This window comes from Dioscorea cayenensis, chromosome 2, assembly GCF_009730915.1.
Source record: "Dioscorea cayenensis subsp. rotundata cultivar TDr96_F1 chromosome 2, TDr96_F1_v2_PseudoChromosome.rev07_lg8_w22 25.fasta, whole genome shotgun sequence".
Taxonomy (NCBI): domain Eukaryota; kingdom Viridiplantae; phylum Streptophyta; class Magnoliopsida; order Dioscoreales; family Dioscoreaceae; genus Dioscorea; species Dioscorea cayenensis.
In genome coordinates, this window is record NC_052472.1 from 17,555,419 (window position 1) to 17,571,781 (window position 16,363).

Genomic DNA, 16,363 nt, shown 5'->3' on the forward strand with positions numbered 1-16,363 from the left:
TGGGCTATGTAATTTTTAAGACTGTTCCTAACAAGGTTTATTATTCCATGGGGGTGAAAAACCAACCATCACACTTTTGATTATTCTTTTTAAGATAAAGGTGTATAGCATTAAGAACAGACATATGTAAAATAATGAATATGAATAATGTTAATTTCATATCTAAGAGACATCAACCATTTTAGTGAATAGATCAGATTGTCTCATACAACTAAATAAAATAATTATGATCTAATTTAAAGATTACCTTAATTAATATAATGCATGCCCACGAAATAAAACATGCTACACTAATTAGCTTAAGTGTCAGTTTATAAATAAATAAAGGAAAAAAATTAGTTAGCAGACAAGAGAGATGTTTTCTCTCTATTAATTATTATTATTATTATTATTATTATTATTATTATTATTATTGCTTCTCTTTCAAACTAGTCCTCACTATGAAAAACCAAAATTTAATAATGGCTAGTGCCTAGTGGTCTAGTTCATCAAATCCTTCATTAATGCTTTAACTTTAAGATAAAGCTGAAATGATGCCTTGTTTTGCTCTGGCTCATCTCCATGTTGTCATATATGTTTATCTTCATGATCTAGAATACATTTTTAATTATTTAAATGTTAAATATTAGTTTAATTCTTACAATAAGGTTAACATATTCAAGCTATCAAGATCTTGAATAAAAATAAAACACCAATGCAGATAATGGAAGCTGAGTAATTAAAATCATGAACCAAAGATCATACTCAATCCACCAGAACAAACATATTTCTACACTTTAATAAAAATTCTTTTGACAATAGTTGTTAAATAGAAGTAGCATGATAGTGTATTATGATTTGGTGGATGAAGGTTGTTGGCATGGCAATTTGGAAAGAATCCACTAAGTGGAAAATAGACCAAAAGTATTAATTTATAATAAACAAGTGAAAGAGAGCCACGTCATGCATGGTGACTAAATTGTCAAAAGCGTCCACTTGCTTCATCCCAGAATTTCCTCAGTTCACACGTAATTTGTTACCACGTAAAAGTGAGAGCCATACATGCAAAAACATAACTAATTAGTACTCCAATTGAGGACAATATTGGCTAAGAACACTAGGCTTATGGATCTTGCATCCATTCTCTTGCTCACTATAACCCTCACCACTGCCTCTAGGATTTTGCACAAGGTTTAAACATTCTAGTACTGGTGGTAGGTGGTGGTGGTGGTGGTGGAGGGGGTGGAGATGGTGGCTCTGGCTCTAGCTATAGATCGGATTATGATGAAGGTGTAGGTGAAGGACGGGGTGAAAGTGAAGCATACGGCAACGGTGCTGGTGGCGGAGGCGGCGGAGGTGATGGTGGAAATTGTCGTGGCTTTAGCTATGGACAAGGTTCTAGCTTTGGCTATGGCTTCAGTGGTGGTGTGATAGGGATGCAAGTGTACGTGTCAATTGTGTAATAAAGTGCTAAAAAGCTGAATGTCAGTCCATAGGGAAAAATGAGATTACTAGTAGTAACCATAGTTCTAAAAATTAGCCTAAATAAAATAATGATGTGTGTGTACAAAAGAAAAAGAAAACAATAGCAAAGAAAACGAAAAATAAGGAGGACAAGTTAGGGGAAGAAATGATGTCTGGCCATAGCATCCTTCTAGGGTTTTGTTAAGTGCAGGACAAAAGTTGTCTAAACATACAATTTTATTTAAACCAAGAGATTTCCTAAATCATACTAAACCCCTCTTTTAAGGGTGAAGAGTAACTGAATCGGTGTAGTACAAATGCAGTCACTACACAATTGCATTAACACTTGGTGAGATCTTTTATGAGTCAATAAGAATTTCTTAAGGCAATCCCTCTTAGGAAGAGAGATCACCCTTAATTTTAGTACAGAATAGAGGTGCGATTTCTCCTAAAATCTATTCCACATGATTGCAGAGAGCATGGAAACATTCATTAACTCACTTGGGAGGATTGAGGGAGAAGAATTCTCCTCTCCAAAGTACCTTAGGCTTACTCAGAATCACCTCTAATCACGGTATATCTATGCTAGGTTGGTATTTGTATTCGTCACAAGGAACATCGAGTATGATAACTAGGGCTTTTACCACAATAGAAATCAAGCATTACAAGCACGCAATTAGATCTAAATAACATGAATTGCAACTAGGAAAACAAGTAAATCACACAAGCCCACAACCAATATCAAAAGATAAAACCCTAGAGTTAAACTATGCCCAAACATCTAAGAAATTAGCCCTCCATCAATGGAGAGAAAGCATTCAAATTACAAGACATGACAAGAATAAATGTAAACATAGAAATCCCTTCTCAATCACGACATAAGTAGATTAATGGAAAACTCCAAGGAACCTTCCACAAACGCCGCCAAGGTGAGCTTGACGGCTACGATCTTTTTCCCCTTGATGTTGAATCTAAATCTCCTCAAAAAGTTGTCTCTGAAACCCTGGAAGTAGATCGCTGAAAGTAGACACGAAGGAGGTGAATCTCTAGGGCTTACCCACAAAGGTATGGAGCCTCTCGACGTTTTTGGGGAAATACAACCCTCGTGCTTACCCACGAGGTAGTACTTGATGACTATAAATTTGTTATATCCACGGGCTATTGTAATATTATTTGAATACGTGCATGTTTATATATTTGTACAATTCACACACACCTTAAAGGCCTGACAAGTTTTTGGTGCCATTGTTGGAGAACGCTTAGTCGAGAGATTCTAGGAAAAATTGTAGCTCAGAGTTTTAGCCAAATTATTCTTTAATATCACTTTAATTGTTCTCTTATAATGAAAATAACTGAGTCTCTCTACCCTTTTCTGCTGGTGACTGTTCATAACTAGAGCCAATCTTACTAATCTAGTGGAAGGAGATAGTGAGGTTCAGAGAACATTGTTGAAAAAGCTCCGGACTAAGGCAGTTGGGGAAGCAGATAATGATATTGACAGCGCCGAATCTTCTACCATAGCTGAACCAAGAACACTTTTGGAGAATGAGAGACCGTAATTTACAGGAGAAGAGTTCAATGTGCAAGCCCCAGCAGTGGCAGCTAACAACTTCGAAATCAAAGCTAGTACTATTGGGATAATCTAAAACTCATTTCAGTTCGACGGCCTAGCAGATGAAGACCCAAATACTCATTTCTCAAAGTTTTTACAGATCTATTTGACATTCAAAATGAACATGATTATAGAAGATGTGATCAGACTACGAGTTTTATCGTTCAATTTGAGAGGTTTAGCATACAGGTGGCTTACGTTTCTAGCACCTGGGTCAATAAAGACATGGAATGATTTGGCGAAAAAATTCCTTGGATGTTATTTTCCACCAAGCAAAGAAACAAAGATCATATATGAGATTTCAGTGTTTAAGCAAGGAGAGTCTAAAACACTGTTCAAGGCACATGAACAATTCAAGGACCTTCTGAGGAGATATGCACATCATGGGTTCAGTTCATGGATAAGGTTGTAGATTCTGTACAACAAATTAAACTACCAGACAAGGCAGATCATTGACACCGCAGCAGGAGGATCATTGAGTAACAAGTACCCTAAAAGGGCTGAACAATTATTTGAGGACATTGCTAATAATGAGTTACACTGGAGTTCACACGGAAGTTGGATCTACTCATGAGCAATGGTCAAGGTATCAGCTTGAATTTTAGGGCCTTTATGTTTTGTGAAACTTATGGAGGAGGACATGGGGTATCTTAGTGCCCAATTGTGAGTTCAGCTATAACTCTAGTGGAACAAGTTTATTACATTGGAAGAGGTCAGAGGAACCAGAATAACCCATACAGCAGTACCTACAACCAGGGGTGGGGGAATCATCGTAACTTCTCTTGGAGTGAAGGTCAGCAACATAGGCCTCCTCAGTAATAGAACTATTAAACGAGTTATAGCAACAACAGTCTGAAAAGAAGTTCTCCATAAAAGATGTTTGACCAAGTATATAACAAGTAATAACGTAAGGATGGATGAGTTTGGTCTTGCATTAAGAAATGTCCAATCACAACTTGGAAAGTCACATTGGGCAATTGGCAAGAGCTAGTATAGAAAGACCCAGGGAAGCCTCCCAAGCAACACTGAAGCGAATTCGAGGGAGTAACTCAAATATATCTGATAAGTGCTAATTAGATCATATCTTTTATATCATTCACAGTGCATTTAGCATGGAATTTGACATGTACAGCATCTCATTAGTACGAAATTTCAATCTTTTATCTACCGCGGCCTTTATTTATGGTTTAGGGAAAAAGAAGCAAATAAGAGAGCATTTTGAAGTAAAATAGGCCAAGTTACTGAATTAGAACTTCACAATGGCTCACAACGGCGTGGTAACAAGTAACAACACCTGTTGTCTACACTTACCACCACCATTATAAAGTTGTGGCAGTGTGAAACCATTGGAAGCAATACTGAAGCCACAAAGGCCTCACAACAGCCATTGTGAAAACTCACAACGCTCATGATCTAGTCACACAATGCCAGAGACTATGCTAGGATGCGACATGGAGCCCAAGAAATAACTTACTCACTAATTGTATCACAACGCCTATGGTGAGGCTGTGATGGACTCAATTCTATATAAATCCTAGATTTCTCTTAATTCGGGGAGACTCTTTTCCCAAATAAGGTAGGACGGCTAGAGTTCTAGAGATTTGAACGGCTAGAAACGAGGTTCTTCCATATTCTAACAGATTTCAAAGAGGTTTCTCAAGGATAATCCAACGATCATCGTTAGAGGAAGGACGCGAGTGACAATAGTCATCTTGTCAATCTTGGGATCCTCTCACCCTTAACCTTGGCAGACCTATTGGAGGGAATTAGTTTAGGAATTATTTTGAAAGCTTATTTATTCTTTTGTCTTATGGTTTTCTTATGATTAAATTGTTTATTTTATGATCCATAAGAACCTAATTCGAGGGTAATTGTATGTCTAGGTCCCTTAATTATTATTTATGAATCTTGATTGTTTAATTCAATAAATCTTTCTAGTTTTTGTGAATCATTGCATGCTTAATTGAATGATATTTTTGTTAATGTGGATGTGGAAGCTATCCTCCACATTAGGAGACCCATGCTATGTTAGATCTATGAATACTCTAAGAAGTTAGGTGTTGATAGATCTCTAGATTAGAGATTGATTACCCCTTAGGCTTAGGGTTTGATTGATCCTTTCTTGTGGAATTCCCGAACTTAAGGCTAACATAGGAGGCTGGGGTGGAAGAGATTCCATCTTAAGTTCCTAGTGATTTATACCTAGTTGACAAGAGATTAGTACTAGTAGGCCTTTGAATTCCCGTGGTCCAATTCTAGAATATGTTTGTCACGCTTAACGCCCACCATAAGTACAAGATGACCATCATACAATCCCTCAACTCCTTCCAATTGTACTTAATGGTTCTCCAATTGTATTGTATAAAATATTGTAGAAATATATTGAAGAAATAACGTAAACATTTAGGCTATTGATTAAGTGAAAAGAAACTAATGGGAGCCTCTCACCGTTCTTGGGGAAATACGACCCTCATGCTTGACAAACCCCTTTAGTGTGTCCGCAAGTGCACGGGTCGCTCAAGTAATAAAGTGTATCCACTGGGTAGGGTAGTCGAATCCATAAGGAACAGAAGTATTAGTAATGGCTACTTTGAAGTTATCTAGTCGGAATCAAGAATATGATGAAGTAAACTAAACCACAGAAAGATGAATGTCACAAGAATGTAAGCAAGAGTAAAAGCGAAAGAAAGTCTCAATCAATGAAAATGAGGTATCCGGGCGATGCTCGCCTTAGGATTCAACATTAAACACAAGATTCACAAAGTGTTTCTAACCTGAGCTAGTTAAGTCATGGTAATCCAAATATAATTGGATCCTTCTTTTAGATCATCGATACTAGTCCCTATGAGATCCCGGTGGAAAAAATCTTTCAGTTCAACACCTCACACCAAATATGACCACTAAGTGTTTCCAAGGGATGTACCTTACCTCTAGGTGAAAGATCCTTAACCCCCCACAACGTCCCAGTGGAGAACTCTCTCAACACCTCACACCACATATGGTTACATAAAACTTAGGGAATACGAAGATAGAGCACACCAATTCGAGGAGAAATGGAACACTCCACTATCTCATGACTCACCCTCTCAATCCTCTTTAATATTGAGATTCTAACCCTAATGGATACCTCTCTCTCATCAAGGCAAACAAATCATGCAAACCAAACAATCATAAGATTATTAAGGCAAACAAGAATTAGGAACACAAGATTAAAACTCAACTTAACTCGTATTAAGATGAAAACACAATGTAAATTAATACAAAGAATAGAATCCTAGGGTTCACATGCCCTAATACCCACTAGGGGTTAGCTATCCATAGAGCCAATTACAAAACAAATAATAAAAGAATAGAAATTTGTAATTGCCATGGAAATAAACCCCCTTGAATTCGTGATGATGACCTTGATGGGTAGTGATAAGTGCTTGAATGAATGTATTTTATTATTATTATTCATAGTACTTTGATAAGTGCTTGTGTAATAGTAATACGAAGTATTCTATTCTTACATTGAACATTACTTTTCTCAAATTTTATCACTTATACATGCGTATTTGTGTTCTTTTGTGTATGTAGGGTTGTGGAGACGATTATGAAAGAAAGAAACCAAAAGTAGATCGTAGATGCACTTTGTTGATGAAAATATTGGAGTGAACAAAAGCGAAGACACAAGTTGTGCTCAAAGACACGTGATTTTGTACCAACCTCTGCTGTGCTCAAGTAAATACATGATTTAGAGGGGGCACAAAGGCAGTCACATTCACATGTTCTGACTTGTGCAAGGCTAGCAAGATCTCCGTCAATGTGATTTTTATTGAAGACATAACGTGATCTATTGCATGGATGTGTGCCCATTCATGTGGCCTCGATGAAGACTACAGATTCGGGAACATTTTGGCAAAATACTATAGCAAATTACTATAGAAGTTACTGTTAACAGCTCGCAGAAAACTGAAGTTCCAGAAATTCACACAGGCGTGTGGAAATTCCACACGCCCGTGTGGATGCCCAATTCCAGCCTATTTAAAGCTGTGACTTCAGCTGTTTTAGGGATCCTTTTTCCAATCATTTTCCTATTTTTCCCCATCTTTGGAGGTGCTCACGGATAGTGTTTAGAGAGGCTTTGTCAAGACTTTTGGAGTGGTTCTGCGGCCTTCTACACTGTGTTCCTTCGGAAGATAGTTATTGGGGGAGCTTTCGTCTGCATCGATTCGGAGAGGTGTGCCCTAGGCTTGACGAGGGAATCCTTGGAGAAGATGAGGCCACTCCGCAAGACCATAGACAAAGAATACGAGGGGGTTTTACTTATGGATTGCATGTTTTTACATTTGATTTCATTATTGATTGTATCTTACTCCATGGAGAGCTAAACCCCTAGTGCGTGCTTGGACTTATAAACCCTAGGATGCTTTTGCTTCATTGATCTTTCATTATGTTTCATTAGTTGATGTCTTTAATTGAGTTCAAATCTTGAATGCTTGTTGAATTGATTTTCCCTTAGAGTGACACTAGGGTTGAGAATCAACATTGCTAATCCTTGTGAGTGAGTGACACACCATGAGGGTTAGACTAAGCAAGATTGGAGAGGGTCGAGAGGGTGAGTACAGAGGTAGCTGAACATCTCTTTTCCCCTCTGGTGTGATTTATCCTACCTCCGTATTCCAAGAGTTCTTTGCGGTTATAATAGAATGAAGTGCTAAGAGAGGAACTCCGCCGGGGCTTAGTTGCTCGAGCAACAGAGTGAAGCGTTGAAGTAATTTTTAGTGCTGGGGCTTAGTTGTGACTAGGGGTCTTCCGTCTCGATCAAAGGGTTAGATCTATATTAGGGAATAGGGTTTATCACTTGGAGTCCCTAGAGCTTTTAGTGACTTTATACAGTGTGAGGTGTTGAGACTGAGCGATTTCTCCGTTGGGGCATAGTGTAGGGTTAGTCATAGTTGACCTTAGGTTTGGGACTGTGTATTTTAGGATTTCCATGACTTATTAAGAATTAATTAAGAGACATAATGGTTGATTTTGCACTTGAAACAATAGTCCTAGGGTGAGCAATATCCGGGTACCCCACTTTTTGTCGATTGCCTCTCCTATCATTTTATTGTGTCTCTCTCTTGTTTTCTTTATTTTTATTTGCATTGATATTGTTCACACAACTATTGATTCATCTTCACCATAGTTAAATAGCAATTCTTGTGTTTCTAATCACTATTCCCTGTGGATACGACTACCCACTCACCAGGGTACTTTTATTACTTCGACAACCCGTGCACTTGGGTATACACGCAAAGGGGTGTTGTCACACTTTGCATGTAATTATTGAATATATAATTGAATTGGTGCTTAATTCACTTCTATTTCGTATTCAGGATAGAATGAGGACATATTGATCAAGAGGAACAAGTTTGAGACGATTTGAGCTAATTTTGGAAGAAGAATCGAGTTTTTAGATTGACTTATGGGCGAGCTTACTAGTTCATAGATACTGTAGCAAATCACTATTTATGGATACTATCATGGGCTGGTTATAGTCATAAGCTCTAACTCGAGAACCTTACGGGCAACTGTTACAGCCATAAGAACCCACAATTCTTGCTTATAAATGCAAGAAATTAGGGCTTTTGGAGGCATCTTCTTCTCTACTCTTTGGCCTCCCTTTGGGTGGTGATTTTAGGGGTTTTCATCACATATCTTGCTGGAGATGGATGAATATAAGAGGGAGAGATTAGGAGAATGTTCAAAGCTTTAAGGAAGTCATTCATAGAGAGATCTCAATGGTGATTTTGGGAAATCTTCGAAGAACATCCATCTAAGGATATTATGAGATTTGAGGTAGTTTTTTATTCTATTTATGTATTTTCCAATGATAGAGAACTAATTTTCATAGTGTTTGGGCATAATTGAACTCTAGTGTTTATATTTTTTACGTTCGTTGTTGGATCTTTGATGCTTTAATTGATTTCTTATTTGCAATCATATCTATTTGAGTCTAATTGTGTGATTCATTGCTTGATTGCTAACAAGGTGAAAGCCCTAGCCGTCATACTTGGTATTGCTATGTGACGAGAAAAAATTCTCACCTAGCATATCGTAATTTGAGAGGATAGTGGATACACCTCTGGTTAGGGTACTTTGGAGATAATGTCTCACGTAATCCTTCAAAGTGGGTTAGTGATAATCTCCGTGCTCTTTGCAATCATGTGAAGTAGATTGTAGGAGAAATCGTATTTCTGCTCTGTATTCGGATTAGAGATAATCTCTCTCTTTGGGAGGAGATTATATACTTAAGAGATTATCATTAGCCCACAATAAGGTTTCATAAAGTGTTAATGTGATTATATGGATGTCTGTATCAGCTCTACACTTATTCAGTTACACTTCTCTTGAGAAATCGGGGTTTTGTTTAATTTTAGAAACTTTTCAGTTTAAATCGGATTGCATACCAAGACAACCTTTGTCTTGTACTTCATAACCCTAGATGGATACTATGCTCAGACATCGTCTCTTCCCTTGATATCTCTCCGGTTTTATTTTCGTATTTCTTGTTTTTGGTTTCTTTTATTCACACACCACTTCATAAGTTATTCTAATTTTTGGAATTAGGGTTATTAATAGTATTCACTTTCTTCCCTATGGACTGACACTCTGCACTTGCACACACTTTATTACACGATCGGCACTTACACTTGCGTGTGTCCCTATTAAGTTTTTGGCACCGTTGGCAGTGAATGATAGTGATATTAGGAATGCTTTTTTTCCGTCACTTTAGCCATTTATTTTTCTTTTGTTTCATTTTCTTTTATTTTACTTATTTTATTTACTTATTATTATTTTTTTATATTCTCTTTCGTGCAAGGAACTTGAAGGATGGTTGATCCAATTATAGCTTTATCCATTCAAATTGATGCTCTCAATGCAAAGATTGATGAATTTGTCTCTACACATCAACAAAGTTATCTCTACTATAACACATATCATGGAAGTTATTGGAGCTACCCCAACATCTCATGGAATGTGTTTGGACAACAATGGTAAAACCCACAATTCAGATTTGAAGAGTACATTTCACCACAAGAGCATGATCCTAGCCTAGAAGAACTATTGGCAAAATATATTCAAGGAGATGTGGATCCCTTTGATGAACAATCTCAAGAGAAAAATTTGAACTTAGAGAATGTGTTCGCTGAATTTATCCAGAACATTGAAGCCAACATCAAAACTTTTCAGATTTCACAACAAAATCAACAAGACTCCATTCATGACTTAGAGAACCAAATTGAGCGACTTGTTAAAGAAGTTCCTCTTGAAAATAACAAGGAAGTGTGCGAGAGCGATGAGGAAATGGGGGAGAAAGGACAAGATGTGTAGAGAATCAAATGGATGGAGAAGAGCCCCAATTTGAGAATTATGAATAATTGAATGGACAACATGCTTGTGAGGAGGAAGTTGTAGAAGAGGGTTTGTTGAAGCCATGTCTCTTTGAAGTTGAAAATGTAAAAGAAGCAACCCTCAAGGCAATGGAACAAGTAGCTTTCGTCGGAATTGATCAACCAACAAAATGCAAGTAAGAGGTTATGGGAATTGAAGAAGATGTGGGTAGGAGGATCAAACCATCCAAGGACCCACCTATGCTTAGCTTGACCAATTTCCAACCCAAATTGTTTCCGTCGAGGCCTAAAGTAATATTATTCAAGCCTCCAACAAAAGTGCATCCCCGGCTGGATAAAATTGTGTTAATGGGAAGTAGCTATGCAAGCTGTAGTAGGGAAAATCACACCATTTTCAAGCCTCCATAAGATAAGGAAGAAGTACATGAAGCTAGTGACGCAAAACAAGCACTTCTTGGGAGGTAACCTAAGTGTTTGTTTGATCTTTTACTTCTTAGTTAATTTTACTCATTATAGCCTTATTATAGGTTCATTTGAATAACTTGATGATCATTTTGTGTCTACCATTGTTGTTTCTCTATGATTTGATTGACCTGTTGCATGTTTAGCTTCTAATTTTTGTTCCTCTATGTTTAACACTCAGCACAAAGACATCATTGCAGCAAGGTTCAAGCTACGAAGGTGGCAAAACTACCTCCAAAGCAAGCAAAGCCACCAACAAACATTGCATGAGGATATTGTAGCCTGAAGCACAAGCTATCATCACCTTAGTTTTCCTTTTTTTCATTTATTTTCTATTTTTATTTTTGTTGTTTTATTTTTATGGAGCTATAATGATCCCTCTTATCTTGCAGGACTTCAATGATGATTGATAAGTTCTTTTGATTTGGCAGCCAGTCTAAAATGTCGAAGTTGGACCTATGCTTCATAAAGTGGGTGAATAAGAGTTATCTATGCTGGGGCTTAAGGTTCAGTTATTCAAAGCATCATCAATAAACCCGGGAAGTACTAGTTTCACTCCTCCTTTGAATTATCATTGCATATCTTTCTTTATTTATGCTTTATTGCATATATTGGGGGTAATGTATGATTTAAGTGTGGGGGAGGGGTTTAGGACTCATTAGTAACTCTTTTACATGCCAAGTATGACTTATGACAGTGCATTTGTAATGTAGTGGGAGTTTCTTAGTATTAGGATGGACACATGCGAGTTTGTTCCATTTTGAGTTCTATTTTTTTTAGTATGCACTCTATTCTGTTGGGATCTTATCAACAAAGAAGGGAATTATCATGCAAAAAATATACACGCTGAAACGTAGCGGATAATACAGTTTTTAATGGCAAGTAAACATAATAAAAACCTAACACATGCCAAAACAAGGATTAAAATTTAAACAAATAGATAATTAAACATTTTACCTTTGTCTTGATGACGATTCTGAACGCACCCTTGTTTCCCCAAAATCGAAAGGGGCTGCGAATCGTGACTCCCCTCTACAATCACGTACACATGAATGTCTCTAGGAATTAAGCAGGTATGCTAGTACCTCAAGAAACAACGCTTGTTTCTCGGTTTGAATAGTAAGCACCCGAGATCGATCAATGAGACACAAGGGAAAAACAATTTCCTTTAGGTCTCAAGATCCGATCTATAGAGAAGAGAAAAAGGGGATGTGGCGAGATCCTTTTGGTTTGAATAGCGAGTTCCGGCAACGGGCACCGGTGGTTGCGGCCAAGGGAGAAGAGGGGTGTGTGATGGCTAGGGTTTCTCAATAGACTATCTCTCAATCACTCGATTGTCTCTCTCTCATATTAGGGTTAGACCATCTATTTATATTGGAACCTAAAACCCTAATTTATAATAAAACCCTTCACTCCTAATCAAATTACGAATCTCTTCTTTACTTGATTAATTAAACCATTTTTAATTAACAAAATCGATTAGATTGAATTAACACTTAATAAGACCAAACCCGAATAAGTTATTCGGTCCACCTAATTAGATTTTCACCAAAACCCTATTCATGTGGTCCAATGAGTAACAATTACTGAACCTTGATCCTGACATTCTGAGTGTATGATCCTGTGGGTCCATTTAACATCGGCAATGAGCTTAAACAACTTTAACGCTCATAAATCATAATTATTCTCTAGCAAGATAATACGATTGCACAATATTAAAGGAAGGTCAATTTCGACAATTAATGGAATCTATCGCAACCTCTATCACAATCTCATACAATCCTTTGCCACTGATCAATATCTTACGGCTCGTTTGACATTATTGCCAAATCTTTGTTTTTGTTGCCATTTCTAAATTTTGGAAACAAAATAAGAAAAACACGTTTGGTAAGGCATTTTTGTTTCCAAAAATTTTGAAAACAACACCCATGTTTCCAAAAAAAAAAGTGAAAACAAACTTTTTATGTTTTCAACTTTTTTGGAAATATTTTCAAAACTCTTCCTCCCATTATGAAACCTTTCCTCTTCTACTCATCTCTCTCTTTCTCTTTTAATTTTTAATTTCTCTTATTATTTATTTTTTATTTTTAAATTTTACAAATTAATACTAATAATTTTAATATATATATATTTTAAAAAAATATTTATAAAAATTTATTATTTGGGTTTGATATTTTACAAATTAGTTTATATAGTATAAAAAATACAAATTTTATAATGTATCTATAAAAATTATTGTTTTACCCTTGATTTTTATAAACTAGGATAAAATATATAATATATATATATATATATATTCTTTTTAAAAATATCATATCTTTTAAAAATTAATACAAATAATTTTAAAAAATATATTTTTTAAGAAAATATTTATAAAAAATTATTATTTAGGCTTGATATTTTACAAATTAGTTTATATAGTATAAAAAATAATATTTTTATAATGTATTTATGAAATTTATTGTTTTACCCTTGATTTTTATAAACTAAGATAAAACATATAATATATATAAATATATATATCTATATATTAAATTTTGTAAGGCAAACCCCAAAATATTTTTAGTTTCAAATGGTACGATTTTTATAAGATATTTTTTACCATACATTACCAGTATATGTTATTAATTTTATTTAATAATACAATCAAGTAAACTACTATAAAAAAATAAATTTTTATAAAATATTTAAAAATATAAATTTGAAAAAAATGATAAAAAATATCATTATAATATAATAACTTTGTGTTAATCAAACATATGTTTGTTTTCAGTTTTTTAAAATACACAACAGTTACTGTATATAAACATGTTTTTGTTTTCAAAAAATTTAAAAAAAAAAAATAGAAACAAAACAAAAATGAAACAAAAACAAAAAACAAAAAACCAAAAACAATGCCAAACAACCCCTTAATTAGCATAAGGCATGGAGTGAGTGACCCTTATTTAATGCTAATTAATTTCTTGATCTTTTAGTGAACTGACTAGGTCAAGTATATAATAACTCTTATCATTTCCCTTGGGCGTGGCCACGCACTACACAGTCTCACTAATCAAGTGGCTAGTGATATTCACTCTCTCTACAGAGAGCGGTAATCCCTTCACTTCACTCATGTCTTTCAGCATGAACCGTGACATACCCAAACATACTCGTACTTGCCACTCAGTTATGAATGATGTTAGGCGTAAGTCAAAATATGTAAGGATTCATCTAAGATCCATAGTGATTTCATGTCGAAGGATTCGAGTATAAGAATTGCTTGAGGAAAAACACTTATGACTTTACAACCATGTAGTGCTCTCAAGAGCGGATCTATCCAAGTACATTGTTCCTTAACATGTATCTATGTCCTTTGATTGATATCCCATATCCTATGACCCGTAAAACAAGGTCATCTCACAAAAGAAATACTAGTCTTAATTTATTTTCATTCCCATGAAAAAAATCAACTAGGGACATTTAGAATATTGTTCCAGTTTATGCTCAAAAGTTTTACTATCCAAATCACGCATTTAATAACTTGAACAGAACCAATATTCAAAGATGTTTTATCTTATTAACTATGCCCAGAAATATTAAAAGACAAAATGATACCTCATAATAATTATCCAAATAATAAGAGTTCATACAATGCATTGGGGCTAGGGCTTACACTAACAATCTCCCACTAGCACTAGTCCTGATCAGGTATAACTCTAAGACCAAAAGACCTAACATGACGATCTTGTTTTGGCCTAGCCAACTGCTTTTTCAAATGATCAGCTACATTGTCATCTCCAACAATCTTACAAACTTTCACATCTCCTCTATCGATGATCTCTCGAATGAGATGGAATCTCTTGAGTATGTGTTTGGACTTCTGGTATGACCGGGGCTCCTTGGCCTGTGCTATGGCCTTGTTGTTGTCACAAAAGAGGTTTACTGGATCTAGGATGCTTGGGACAATTCCTAACCTAGTAAGTAACCTCTTAAGCCAAACAACTTCCTTAACAACATCTGACGCAGATCTATACTTAGACTCTATGGTAGAATCAGTGATGGTGTCCTGATTTAAGCTCTCCCAGCTTATAACATCGCCATTCAAGCAAAACACATAACCAGATTGTGATTTACTGTCATCGGCATTGGTTTGAAATACAGCATCAGTGTAACCTATTACAATGAGATTATTCTCACCACCGTACATTAAGAAGTAATCTTTAGTTCCTTGCAAGTACTTAAGAATATTCTTGACAATATACCAATGGTTTTCCCCTGGATCCTATTAGAATCTGCTAGTTATGCTCAGTGAATGTGCAACATCCAACCTAGTACAAAGCACGATATACATGATAGATCCTATAGTAGATGCATAAGGGATCTTACTCAGGTGTTCCCTTTGTTCTTTAGTTAGAGGAAAATCCACTTTACTTAGAAAAACTCCCTGAGACATGGGTAAAAATGCTTTCTTGGAGTTAGACATACTGAACCATTTCAGTATCATATGTATGTACTTTTCTTGACTTAGTCCCAAAAGCCGTGGTGATCTATCCTTATAGATCTTTATACCTAGTATAATCTCAGCTTTACCTAAGTCTTTCATTGAGAAACACTTCCCTAACTATTGCTTAACATTTAACAATATCCGGATGTCTTTTCCAATAAGCAAGACATCATCAACATATAACACAAGGAAAATGACTATGTTCCCACTAGCCTTCTTGTATACACAAGGCTCATCCTCATTTTTGAGAAAGCCAAACCCTTTGACTGCCTCATCGAAATGGAGGTTCTAACTTTGGGATGGTTGCTTGAGTCCATAAATGGACCTCAGTAGCTTGCACACCTTGTTAAGATTCTTCTGATGGACAAAACCCTTAGGTTGTGTCATGTACACATCCTCAAGGAGGTTTCCATTAAGGAAAGCCATTTTGACATCCATTTTCCATATCTCATAGTCATAATATGCTACTATGGCAAGAATAATCCTAATTGATTTGAACATGACTACTGGTGAAAAGGCTTCGTCATAGTTAATACCATGAGTTTGTCTAAAACCTTTCACCACTAGTCTATCTTTGAAGGTGTTATCGGCCTTACATTGGAAAATCCATTTGCACTCAATAATCTTAACACCTTTTGGTGGATCAACCAAAGTCCATACTTGGTTATCATACATCGACTACATTTCCAATTTCATAGCTCCAAGCCATTTATACGAATTGGAACTCTCAATTGACTCTCGGTAGGTGGTGGGCTCATCCTAATCCACTAGTTCTAAGCTTTGATTGTTAGTAATGAGAAACCCATATCTCTTAAGCTCATGACAAATCCTACCAGACCTTCTTGTTTCTTGTATGATGGGTTCAGGTTCCACAACTCTTTGTGAATCCATTTTCATTTCCAAACTATCCACTATAGGAATTTGTGGTACTTGAACCTCCTTAAGTTGTAATCCACTCCCACTATTCTTCTTGAGAAGAAA

General features: G+C 35.9%; 1 protein-coding gene across 1 annotated transcript; it reads left to right on the forward strand.

The window, feature by feature from the left end:
- The first annotated feature begins 946 nt into the window (after positions 1 to 946).
- On the forward strand, positions 947 to 10,417 carry LOC120273497 (keratin, type I cytoskeletal 14-like). The gene is made up of 4 exons (XM_039280131.1): positions 947 to 1,007; positions 1,198 to 1,423; positions 2,840 to 2,998; positions 10,099 to 10,417. The coding sequence occupies exons 1-4, from the start codon at positions 947 to 949 to the stop codon at positions 10,415 to 10,417; spliced, it is 765 nt and encodes a 254-aa protein (XP_039136065.1).
- Positions 10,418 to 16,363: the final 5,946 nt, after the last annotated feature.

Excerpts from the sequence above, each read along its gene's own strand:
- LOC120273497 (XM_039280131.1), top strand. The coding sequence starts at position 947 with ATGGTGACTAAATTGTCAAAAGCGTCCACTTGCTTCATCCCAGAATTT. Across the intron at positions 1,008-1,197 it reads AGAATTTCCTCAGTTCACAC|GTGGTGGTGGTGGTGGTGGA; the intron begins GTAATTTGTTAC and ends TACTGGTGGTAG. Across the intron at positions 2,999-10,098 it reads CTTTTGGAGAATGAGAGACC|ATTTGAAGAGTACATTTCAC; the intron begins GTAATTTACAGG and ends CCCACAATTCAG.